At 34.6% G+C, this 13612-nt stretch overlaps 1 protein-coding gene across 6 annotated transcripts in view; it reads left to right on the top strand.

The window, feature by feature from the left end:
* The window catches only part of KrT95D (phosphofurin acidic cluster sorting protein KrT95D), a 189224-nt gene that overhangs the window by 27633 nt on the left and 147979 nt on the right, over nt 1-13612 (top strand). For 2 of the 6 annotated variants that reach the window (XM_088242972.1, XM_088242969.1), the window contains exon 1: nt 8319-8488. The exons of the other annotated variants lie outside the window; for them this stretch is intronic. In XM_088242972.1, the coding sequence (XP_088099098.1) occupies nt 8439-8488 (50 nt within the window). In that variant the 5' untranslated portion in view covers nt 8319-8438. Of the gene's footprint in view, nt 1-8318; nt 8489-13612 lie in introns of those variants that run through there. 6 annotated transcript variants of the gene reach the window in all.

Below are 13612 nucleotides of genomic sequence, written 5' to 3'. Positions count from 1 at the left end.
CACATCTAGTAAATGTTATCACTGTAACTCTCCAAAAAAAGAGAACAATTCTTGTGCTTGGAGAGTGACTTACACTGTTTTAGTTGTTTACATATAAGTTGATTAAATTATTTCACCCACATACTAGGCAACGCCTGAGAATATTTTTCAATTTTTATATTTCTTCTTGGACCGGGTGGATTTATCAATAATATTTCGAGTTTTTCCAAATTTCTGTGGACAAGGACTTTATTTGAGTTTAATTTATCTTTTAAATTTAAATATCAATCTTAAAATGAAAACTTAGTTAATCTATCAGTTTTTTAATATTTTTATACATGGCATATAGTGATGACATCCATTGTATTAAAACTACAACAAAAACAACTTTTTTTTTCCTTTTCTGCGTTTTTCTCAGAAACATGTTTAACTGAGATACTGCGCTCTTCATACAGAGGGCAGAATCATCATCATCATAATTCCCTTTCGCTTCAGAACCAGTCCATGGACTACGAAATTAAATAAATATTAAATGTCAACCGTGTCGGGAAATCGACCCGAGACCTCTTGCATGGCAGGCAAACGCGCCGACCATTACACCACGAGGCCGAGAGCAGAATAATTTACATAAAAATATAAAGGTTTTTTTAATAGGCTTATGCATATTATTTCAAGGTACTTTTTTGTGTAGAAGTATTATTTGTTTACTTTACCGTCCATCTTACAAAACATATCGAGATACGCTACAATTCGAGTACAAATGTGCAAATGAATTGATCTTTGATAAAAATAATTTTATTTCATTTACTTTCATACAATTTTTAATTCTCTATCCTTACATCTGTTTTGTATAAATACACTGAACTCTTTAATAAAGATGCCAGTCTCGAAGATGTCGCGAAAGCGATGAAACCGGTCACTGGATATTCCAAATTTGTGGATTAAAGTATCACTCGTGTTTTATTTCTATAATATATTTCAGGAAGTTTTAACATGAAAAGTGTGAAAATAACTTCAGAGCAAGGTTAAAAAAATTTATAAATTTTTTATGTCCAGTATTTTGCCTTATTTTTAAGTTGTTTTAATAATTATTTGTGTTGGTTCGAAACCTTGCTAATAAATTAATCAGATGCGTGTTCTGGATATCGGCTTGTTAATATAAAATATATATTGACGGCAATCAGATATCCTTATATGGTTCTCTAAAACATCGGGTCAATGTCAACACCTATTACTTATCAATTTGTACGCTTGTCAAAGAAAACCCGTTTGATTTTAACCCTAAATTGCATTGTATCTTATTTGCTACATACCACAAAGATGATTATAATATTACCTAAAAGAAATAATACACACGTGATGTTACACATTAGAGAAGCCAAGATAGTACAAAAAAAGCGTAAAGGTCCGTGTAACGGACGGTTAAACGAATGAAATAAAATGCTAAAAATATAGTTAGGGTCCCCGGTATCTGTCATCTAAGTATTAGACCTACAATAAAGGACGATATTCCACTTTCGGGTCTGACCTTAGCAATACCGGCGTATTATAGATTTTGTTGCTGGCCCTAACAAGGGCATTGTTCTTGACCTCGTCTATTATTGCCCTAAAAGGAGCTTTTTTCTTGACTTTGACTATTATTGCCCTATGTTTTAAAATAATAAATCAGTTCGCTTCGAGCCTTCACCTAAGTCATATCTCATATCGTTTTATATCGTCACACCGCCTCGACCTTCCGCTCAGCTACTGGACACGGCCAACACCTACCCCTTTGCTTCTGTGGATTGTGGAATACAGTTCAAACTGTGGGTCTGCCACAGTCCGATTGCTAAGGTTTTTCCATCTTAAGTTAGCAAATATGTAACGAGTCAAATGTCAATGTGTTGTACAATATGTATAACAAACAAAATATAAAAATTGCTTTCTCACTTTCATTTCCATCAATAAATGTGTTTAAGATAAAATATTTTTCAATTCCTAAAATTTCCGTGAGTCCATTGTATAGTGTGTCAAATTTGATCCATACCTGTTTTTCCTAATATTTTCCAATTAGGATTTTAAAAACTATTTTTCCATCCATTATTAGCGTTTAAAATATAATGTTTAATTTTTTAAAAAAATGCATTGAAGGGTTAAAAGTGTACTCTTTCTGTTGGCACTTTCTATTGCCATATAAATTATTTTGAAACATTTGGTAAACATAATTGTGTACGAAGTTAGAATAACATAAAGTATATTGGGCGTAACTTTATGATAATGTGCTAATCATGCATCTTTTATTCACGGTAATTAAAATGGTTGATGTGTTGTGTATCTTTATCTCGGCTTTTCAATTTCAAACTATTTGTTTGACAGAACGATTAATTTTCACTGACCTAGTAATTTATTACTCATTTTCCAAAACATTTAGATGAATCTTTAAAATCTGACAACAGACAAAGAACGCTGTCTGTTACACTAAATACATACAACAACAACAACAACAAATCATCACGCCGTTTCCCCGTAGGGGCAGGCAGAGAGGATAGAACGCCATAACACTATATTGGCATATAGACCTCGCTTCCTCTACATTCATGCATCTTCTCATGCACGCACGCCGATTATTCCTACTTTTGACATGTCCATCTTCAAGTATTTGATGGACTTGATCGTGCCATGTCTTTCTCAGTCTTCCTCGTTTTCTGCATCCATCAACATTTGCATCGTAGATCCTTTTAGCCGTTCTTTCGCTGTCCATTCGCTCTACATGTCCAAACCAACGCAGCACCCCTTTCTTGATTATGTCAATAATGCATGTCTCAGCCTTACACACTTCACGGATCTCGACATTTGTGCACCTATCATACATCGTTTTACCACACATTCGCCTGAGGGATCGCATTTCGACAGCATTCATCCTACTTTCATCATTATGTTTCCAATTCCACACTTCGCTCCCATACATTAGAGTTGGAACTAGACCTCCGTTGTGAACTGCTAGCTTAGCCTCCTGCGATAAACATTTGATTGCCAAAGTAGGTTTTAGTGCACCGTTCACCCTGTTCCCGGCACTCACCCTCCTTTCAATATCTTTCTCGGCCTTTCCGTCCCTAGTAAACATACTTCCCAGGTACACAAATACTTCTACCTGATTCAGAATATCTCCGTTCACGCTGATCTCACATTTAGTTATATATTCATCCCTTTCAAAAACCATCACTTTCGATTTATCAACATTCATAAGCAAATCGCTTTTCTTGCATGCATCGTAGACTTTTGTTACCAAGAATTGAAGGTCTTCTTTGCTGCTAGCAAGAAGCACGGCATCATCCGCATACAGAAGACAGTTAACAGTTATACCACTCATTTTTGCTCCCATTCTTAAATCTTTCAGTTCTTTCATACAGCTATCGATGTATATGTTGAACAACCATGGTGACATTACACATCCCTGTTTGACTCCTTTCGGAATATTAAACCACGATGTGAATGACCCATTCACCTTCACACATGCTGTGCTGTCCTTATACAGTGACGCAATAGCCCTTGTCAGGTTACCATTTACTCCATACTCCGATAAAACCTTCCACAATTTCTCTCTGTCAATTCTATCAAATGCCTTTTGCAGATCGACAAATGCGCAGAAAAGTTTCTGATGTTTAGCCAGAAACTCTTCTGTCATAATTCGCAGAGCAAATATTTAATCCATACATCCTCTTCCATTCATAAATCCACTTTGTATATCCCAAACTCTATCTTTAGTCACTTTTCTTACTCTCTTAATCAGTATTCTGCCATAAATCTTTCCAACAGCACTAAATACCGAAATCTTCTTCTTTTCCACATCCGCTCCTAAGTGAAGCGTGTGGACATTACCTGGCACCTATTTGGAGACCCTATCGCTAGCCAGCACTTTCGCCTCCTCCCACGTCAATCCCGTGTCCCTTAGTTCCGCCGAATGAAGCTGAAAGATCGTCATTGACGGTCTTCCACGACGTGTTTTTATTTTTTCCATCAATCTGTATTTGCGGCGATTTTATATGCCATTTAAACATTTTGATAAAACTTTTTTTTTAAGCATTTCTGTCCTGAGCTACTCTTATGTTCCGCAGCTATTACGACTGCTTATTGATGTACTCGCCGTAGTGATTCCAGGTAAAATATGACCAGAGTGGTTTCCCGTTTTTTTTTTTTTTTTTTTTATTTGAAAATTTATTTATAAACCCTTACGGATTATAACATTCATTTTACATAAAATAATATATACATTTTTCATTTATACTCTGTTGTTCAAAATAATATTTTTTACATCTTTTGTAAAGTTTGTCTGAGTTGCATTTTCTGGTGGATTTTTCTGTTGGGGTTACCTTCCCTTAGCTGGTTGATTCTGGTTTGGAGGCGTCAGAAACTCGCCTGTCATCTTCTCGTTATTTGCCGTGATCCCATTGCCCTGGGTTCGCGATGTGGACGATAACGAGTTAGACTAGTCTGTAGTGTTGCTGGTGGAATACAACTCGGCGTACGCAGCATTTTATAGAATTACACCCTCCAACAAGATGTGACTCACTAACTCCAACTAATAAAATACAACTAAAGAAAATTAAAGTTAGGTCATAAACACACAATGTTTTACTTCCATGTATTGGGACTAAAACTCCGTTGTGCACTGCCAGTTTAGCTTTGATTGACTTATGTTTAATAGCAATTACTCTGCTTAGTGCATCTTTTTCTAATCTTCCATCTCTTGAAAACATGCTTCCCAGATACACAAATTCTCCTACTTGTTCAATACATTCGTTGTTTACATTTATTATGCAACCAAAAAACTCACTTACCCTTTTATATACCATCACTTTTGACTCACTTTCGTTCATCACCAATTTGCTCTCCAGGCATACATCATACATTCTAGTGACTATTTGTTGCAAATCCTCCTTAATGCTTGCTAAAAGAACTTCATCATCAGCTAAAAACGCTTACTAATAACTTGATGGTCCGAAAATAAATTATTATTTAATTTTTAAATTTATTTCAACAGAGGGAAAACATTTATGAGAAGGGAATATGGAAGTCTAGGCATTTACGGGGCTTATGACATGTCATTGGCTGGTTTAAGTGGCCACTTTATCATTTACTATTGAGATTATGATTTATAACAAAGAATACGTCTTATAACTATAAAGGTCTGAATCTGAGTAACTCTTAATAATTGCCTTCGGCCTAGCCGATTGCTACGTTACAGCACAGGTGGCTTCGCCCACTCCTACGTCACATGGCTAGCTTAGTAGCGATATCTCCTCCCCCCCCCCCCGTTGACTCTCATACTCGCTTAACTCCTCTCCTCATAGAGATATGATAGAGCTCGTATAAGTTTATTGTTTACTCCATACATTTCCAACACGCCCCACAATTTAATTCTATCAACTTATCACTTTTTGCAAATCAACAAATGCGCGGAATAGTTTTTGACTTTTTGCCAAAAACTTATCCGTTAGCATTCGTAGCGCGAAAAATTGATCCGTGCATCTACGTCCACTCATAAAGACATCTAGCACGTCCCACACTTTATCTTTCGTCACCTTTCTTATTCTCTCAATTATAATTTTCCCATACAGTTTACCGACATAACTCAGAAGACTGATTGCCTTATAGATTCCACGCTCCGCACGAGATCCCTTATATAAAGGCATGACAACTGACCTCCTCCGGATCCAAAGGCGTATGCCCTTCCTCTAGGTAGAGATTGAAAAGTCTGCGCAGCCACGCGCCCACGATCTGGCCACCACCCTTCAGATATTCCACAGCGACCTTTTCATACCAAACGGATTTACCATTCTTTATACTTTTCAGCGCACTTTTTAATTCTACCATGCTTATCTCTCATGCAGTGTCATCACTTGTATCTTCTTCTGTACAACCTAACTGTTAGGCAGGAACATTTTCAGTACTTTCATAAACTTTCATACATCTCTCTTCGTCATTCGTTATCATTGGGCCATTTTTTGCTTTAATCTCTTTTATATTTCCGCTTTCGTAGCAGTGTTGTCTTTTTCACAACTTTTCAAAAAAGTTTTTATATATTCATGAAAATAAGTGGACATTTTTATACCTTCCTCTTCGTTTAGTCGTTTTTTTGCGTTCTTTTACCCAATTCATAACCAACCTCTTGTATACTGTGTTACTATTTCTCCCTCTTTCTTCTATTCTTCTTCTTCTTATGGTTCCTCTCCCCAATGGAGGTTGGAAATCATCATTGCGATTCTTACTTTATTGGCAGCTGCCCTGAACAAGGACTGAGTGCTGCAATGGAACCAGTCGCGCAAGTTCTTAAGCCAAGAGATGCGCCTTCTACCTGCACTACGTTCCCTTCAATCCTTCCCTGTAGAATGACTTGTAAAATTTTATATTTTTCGCCTCTCATCACATGCCCAAAGTACTCGAGTTTTCTTTTCTTTATGGTCTTCAGTACCTATTGGTATCTCTAATTGCTATAAGCTTCATCCATGAATTCTTTTTTTTATTTATAAGATCTTCAATACCATCATCTCACCATGCATCCTTTTTCTTCTCTTCGGGACGCTATCCCGCATACACTCTTCGTTTTCAGATTCACACAGACTTGATTTAAATAGTTTCCATATTCGGTCAATATTTACTTCTATTATTTCACCCTTTCTTAAAATGTGAATGCTTCACTCTTACATTTACGACTTGCAGCTTTTTAACGTTGACTCTGGATGAAGATGTCGCAGTTTTTTTTCGTCAGCCCATCCGCGAAATAGAATCACTCTTGTTACAACTAGAAAGTGATCCGATTCCAGTTCAGCGCCCCGAAGCGCGCTAGTATTGGTTATGCTTTTTCTTTATCTAGAGTTAATTATCGTCCTTCTCCTTATGATTAAAAAAGGTATGCGAAACAAAAAAGTTTCACTCGAGACACACAAGCAAGCTTTTTCCATTTCCATTGATCCTAGAATAGCAATACATTCCTAGGGCTGTTTCTAGGCCATCTCTAAAAGTGCCCACCCACCATTTAGATTATTTCTAAAAAAAATATCAACAATATTTTGAGTTTCTCCAAATTTTTGTAGGCAAGGACTGGATTCAACTCCCTGGGGAGCTGTTTATATTACCTAGAATATTTGTTTATATTACTACTACTGTTTATATTATTAATACTGTTTATATTACTTAGAATATTTATTTTAATAAAACAGCTCCCCCGGGAGTTGAATCCAGTCCTTGTCTTCAAAAATTTGGACAAACTCATAATATTGTTGATAAATCCACCTGGTCCATGAGGAAGTATTGAAATAGAAAAAATAACATTTTCAGGCGTTGCCTAGTATATAGGTGAAATAATTCAATTAGATGAATCTCACCCGCATAAATAAAGGTTTCAGCTCTTTAACTTTACAAACATCAACAGATGAAAGGATTGAAGGAATATAGATGTTTAAATATGGGCAGAATAGTGAATGGTACACAGTGTGTAAAGTGGCCACTTAAACCAGGCATCGACAGGTCTTAAGCCCTGTAGATGCCTAGACTATATTACCTTCTCTTAAATGTTCGTCATCTCTGTTGTAATATGTTAATAAAAAATATATAATACATTTCTTACATAATTGTCATTAATTTAGAAGATGTTTTTTAAATTGACATAAATTTATTTTCTTATTTAAAGATTCTTCTCATCGTTTTTTTGGATCCCTTAAAATATGTATGTGTATATTTATGTTTTTCCTTTTTAAAAAAATCTTATTATTTTATTTTGTTTTACATCTAAGCATGTTTTTCATTCTTTATTTTAATTCTTATTCTTAACTTTTAATTACTTTTACAAATTTTCTTCATTTTTTTACTTTAATTTTAATCTTTAAACAACTTCTATTTATGTTTATTTTCCTTCTTTTTTTGTACTTTAATCAATAACCTCACATATAATTATTTTACACTATGGAAACTTCACTGGTCCATTAGAGTTAAGTCTAACTGTATAAAATATAAAACAATGTAACTGTACTGTATGTTTCCTAAATAAAAGAAAATAAATAAATAAAAATATTTAAATCAACCGCGTGTATGTTAAATCTTAATTTTCTTTTGAAAAAAACATTATCTATCGACTATGTTGTGATGCCACCCATTTAAACGTGTGTTATCATTTTTCACATAATCCCATGATCTTTCAGCATGTGGACACGAAACTTAATACTGCGAGCTTTGTAATAAAGATTGCATTGATTGCCCTACTGCTTAGTAAAATACAGGTAAATAATTTATAATAATGAGTCCCACTTATCTCGCCAGTATTGTGATTCACCGTCTTATCTTGTTACTTCACTGATACATTTAGTATAGCGTCATTGCGGGCTCACAGCTCACGTCGCGCTCAGCTTCTGCGTCTTCTGTTTTCGTGATAATAAATTATTTTTAAAAAACGTATTAAAGTTTACCTATCATATTTACTAGTTATGGTGGATATTTCAAGGAGGAAGCGATCCTCCGATTATGGTGATGTTAGGTAAGTCATTTAAGCAAAATATCAATCGTAAAATTTATTTGTTATTTGTGTAGAACAATAAAACATATGTTAGTAAAAAGAGACAAACATTTTTATTTTCGAAGATTAGCGTGATTGTTATAAAAACACCCGAAAAAAACATGAAGATTATAATATTTTTACACATACAGGGTGTTCTTTTAACTCTGTCACATCCGAAACCACGATGATCAGTATGAGCAAGAAGACAAATTGGTAAAAAAAAATTGAAAATTTTGTAAATAATAAAATTCGTCGAAACTTTTAGTGCATTTTCTATTATGTGAATAGTTGTTATGTAGTACAACTATTTACATAATAGAAAATGCACAAATACTTTTTTTAAAAGTACGTTTATTTTTTCAATCGGTACCTTAGTCAGGAGATATTTTACTGATTTTCTGCAGGATCTATTGCGAGGGGTTCGATAAGAAGACAGTTATGACTAGACTTTTGGCCAGGTTTAATCGGATCTTGCCCCACTGTGCACTGGCTGTTTTATTGCTAAATGTTTTTTTAATATTTTTAATTGTTATTTAGAATATCTGATAAACAAATTTAGTATTATATCATATTTAATTTTTATATAATGCATTTTAGCTCAACACAGGTTTTTACCCAATGAGCTGAAATATGTTTAAACGAATGTAACTGAATGTTTGTATTTGAATAAATAAATAAATAGGAAAACGAGATTGAAAATTGAGGATTGTTGAGGAAACTATTATTCTTGAAGAATGCACAGCAAATTCCTGATGCTTTAACCGTTATTTTGTATAAATATATTCCAGTTTGTAAAACAAAACAGGCCAGGAGGCCCAATTACAGTGGTGAATTACATCATGAAACACCCAGGCTTGAGAAAAATTACATTGTTATTTTTGTGTTCTCACCGGGAATCGAACCCGGAACCTTCCGTGTGTGAGGCCGTTTCACTTCGAAATTTTCAAAAATGTGAATAATAAAAATTACAATAATTAGTAATCTTATTTGTCTATAATCATCATCATCATTTCCTTACCGCACCTAATAGTGCATAGGGCACTGCATTGATACAAAAATCGCGGCGTATCTTGATCATTTTTGTTGCATGAAGGTAAGATGATCAGTCTTACGCTTCGGGTACCAGTCCAGCGGCTATAAAATATTCTAGTGTGAAAACACCCTTTCAAACAAATATTTCATATCCACCATGTCGGGAATCGAACCCGAGACCTCTTGCATGGTAGGCAAACGCGCTGTCCATTACACCACGAGACCGACAAGTAAATATGAACTAATTATAGTCGTAGTAGTTATAAAATTAATATTTGTCTATAAACTTTTTGTAAAACAAAACAAAATGAGAGTAGGGGTCGTAGGCGGAAAGGATAGAACGCCATATCACCCATACATTCATACATCTTCTCATGCACGCACGCCGATTATTCCTACCTTTGACGTGTCTATCTTCAAGTATTTGTCGAATTTGGCCGTCCCATGTCTTTCTCGGTCTCCGTCGTTTTCTGCACCCGTCAACAAATCTGAATATAAATATAATGTAATATTGCGCACAAACATAGTACAATAACGTCGCCGTGCGATAGTATTAGGAGTATTTTATAATTTTATTCCTGCGTTTCTCGCCACCTGTCATAACAAAGAACAAGTCTGCCTTCTAGTATTTACAGTTTGTCGCATCAAACCACTTATATTAGTGGCAAGGTAATATTTTTCAATGATTGCACTGTACCCGAGGTCCGCCTGCCGTCAATTATGGTTATCACAAATTATAGTTATTTCAGAAGTATTATTGTTGAAAAGTATATTGGTGAAAAAAATTACACGATATTTCAAGTTGTTGATACCGTTTATTTTCTATTCTGTTTTGTTTTGCTCGACCTTGTCTTATGTCAGTATCTCTTTATTTTTAGAACTTTCACACAAACTCAATGTTATGTAGATGTAGAGAGTGCATGGGGGGAATCGGTCAGGCTGAGAGCTTACGATAACAACTGGTGGTTTTAAATTGTTGATACCGTTTATTTTCTATTCTGTTTTGTTTTGCTCGACCTTGTCTTATGTCAGTATCTCTTTATTTTTAGAACTTCCACACTAACATCACTTCGTATACTTACCTATTTAATGTTATGTAGATGTAGAGAGTGCATGAATGGAATCAGTCAGGCTGAGAGCCAACGATAACATTTTATTTATTTATTTATTGGGGATATCAACAGTAATACATGTAGCAAAAATATAACAAATAAAATATACAGAGAATAAAACCAATGACAGATATCCACAGAAATACATTGAATACACGTACAATACATACTAGTGTGTTTGCGTGAGTGTAAGTGAGTGAGAGGGTGGGTGAGTGGGTGTTATATTGGAATGAGGGTGGACATGTGTATAAATATTGAACAAGTGTCAAGTGTCGAAAATATAAATATATATATAAAATATTAAGAATTAGACATAAAATAAAATAAGATAAAATAAGACTTTATTATTGAAACTAAGTAAGGGACAAAAAAATGTGTTTTAAAACGCGCATTTTAAATGTTATTTTTTACAATAAAATGGATCAATAAAGGGAAAGTTCAAATTATATTCACTAGCAAAACGTATAAGTGGAGAGTTCTGGGCATAGTTCGTACGAACTGCTGGCACATGAAATAGAGAGCTCGACGTGTGACGGGTGCGGTAGCCGGGGACATTCAATGATAACTCCGACAAAAGAGCCGGACTATCAAAGCGTCTACTAAGTATGTCATGAAGCACCCCCATGTCCAACAGTAGACGGCGATCTTCTAAAGTAAGCAAGTGGTGTTTTTTGAACAACTGGTGGTTTCGACAAGCTAAAGGGTCCTCCAATAGGGATGATGCAATTTTAAATGGCTATAATGGCAACACTGCATTTTATTTTTTATTATTCCTTATGTCATTTGTGTCCAGTATTGTATGCCATTTAATCATGGAAAGATACACGCTTCAACAACTTTTCGAAATTATTAAATTGTTTTATCAAAATCAGTGTTCGTATTTTTATTTATTTATACTTTACATTGTTTGTATTCTTTTTTTATACATAATAACGTTCCCTCACTGGGGTGTCCCGTGCCGAAGGAAAAATTTTACAAAATGTGAATTATGCCTAAGATTAGCTATTTAACAAAGTTAATATAAATTAACTAGTGTTATCAGCTTAAAAGTACCTGTTCGAAATACTCGGCAGCTAACATTATTTTTTTAATCTCCTGGCAGTCACAATTATTATTACAATTCACCAATACCTAGACTACACCGGCTAAGTAACGAGTATGGTGAAGTTGATATATTTCGTCTGTCTTTATATAAATACAGGTTAAGTATTCAAAAGGTTATAAATTAATTTGTATAAAATTTCTTAATATTGTTCTTTATTTACTTTTTTTTTCCTCGTGTATCTCTATAATAATGTATAAACTTATATGTATGTGTCTATGTTTTCATATGTAAATTTATTAAATATTTTTCTATGTACCCTATACCTATGTTGGTACATTTCCTTATTTTTACTTATTATTGTATCTTTTAGCTTTTCTTATGTTATCTTTAATTTAGACTAAATTTACATACTTATGTTTCACTGCTGCACTTGAATGTAATTTCTAATATATGTAAAACGCTTTATTTATTAATTTACACGCCCCCCCCCCCCCAAAACTCTTGTATACGAGTATTATGTGAATACTGAAAGAAACTTAAGAAGAATTCATCGACTCACTATTCGTCGTATTGTAGACAAATTTGAAAGTGAATTTTCTTTACACCATACAAGAGTACCAGTACGACAAAGAAATGCACGTAGACAAGAGAACATTGATGCAGTAGCAGCAAGTGTAAGAGATAATCCAAATTTATCAATTGAACGTCGTTCTCAAGAATTAAATCTTTCTCAAGCAACAACATGGAGAATTTTAAGATAAGATTTGGGTTTACACCGTTACAAAATTTAATTGGTTCAAGAATTAAAACCAGCAGACCACCACCAGCGTCGTTTATTTGCTGATTTTGCTTTAGAACAAATCAATGCAGATCCATTTTTTTTACCGTTCATTGATGTTTAGTGATGAAGCTCATTTTTTGTTAAACGGTTATGTAAACAAACAGAATTGCAGAATTTGAAATGATGAGAATCCACATGAAACTCTTCAGCGACCATTACATCCAGATAAAGTTACTGTGTGGTGTGCAGTTCATGCTGGTGGAGTAATTGGTCCATATTTTTTTGAAGAAAATGGTCGAAGAGTGACTGTCAATGGAGAACGTTACAGAAAAATGTTGAATGAATTTTTCTTTCCTGCTGTTGATGAAAATAATCTAGAGAATTTGTGGTTTCAACAAAACGGTGCCACCAGCCACCTGCCATACAGCTACCGTAACAATTGATTTATTGAAAAGAAAATTTGGCGATAACATTATCTCAAGAAATGGTCCAGTTAATTATCCACCCAGATCTTGTAATTTAACACCTTGTTATTTCTTTCTTTGGGGATATGTTAAGTCATAAGTTTATGCTGATAGTGGCACTAAGCCATTGTGTGTGCGTGTACGCCCAGCCTAAGCTTTGTTTTTCTACCACTCTAAGCCAAAAGCCTTAAAAAAAAGGTTTAATACAACACGAATCACCCAGGGCTGCTATTCTAAACGCTTTTGCAGCCCGTAGAGAACGCTTTAACGAAAAGCATTTTCTAAAGCCGCAAGAGTGTTCAGAATGACTCGTTGAAATTGGCCCACAAAATTAAAATATTTGGGTAAATTTTAAGAACGTAAATATATCTTTAAAAATAAAAATTGCATGTTTTATCCCCTCTTAAAAATGTTCAAAATCTATTTTTTTCATTAGATATGTCATCTTCATAATTTCCCTCTTCGCACCCAGTGGTGCGTAGAGCACTTCAATCGCAGCGCATTTTTTATGTCACTGTTTTTATCGTTTATCTTTAGCGAATTTAATTATTTTGTAGAAAAAACCTTTCTGTGGATTGTATTATGTCAGGAATTGAGTAATCCGAGATTTTAAGGCTGTACGGTAGTCCGTTTTGTCAATGCCAACCCTCCGTCGTGGGTCAAGCCTCT

The sequence above is a fragment of the Micrasema longulum genome, unplaced genomic scaffold (assembly GCF_059751315.1).
Source record: "Micrasema longulum isolate JH-2025_06_02 unplaced genomic scaffold, ASM5975131v1 h1tg000178l, whole genome shotgun sequence".
Lineage (NCBI taxonomy): Eukaryota > Metazoa > Arthropoda > Insecta > Trichoptera > Brachycentridae > Micrasema > Micrasema longulum.
Note: the sequence above shows the minus strand (reverse complement) of the source record. Positions and strands in the feature narration are given on the sequence as shown.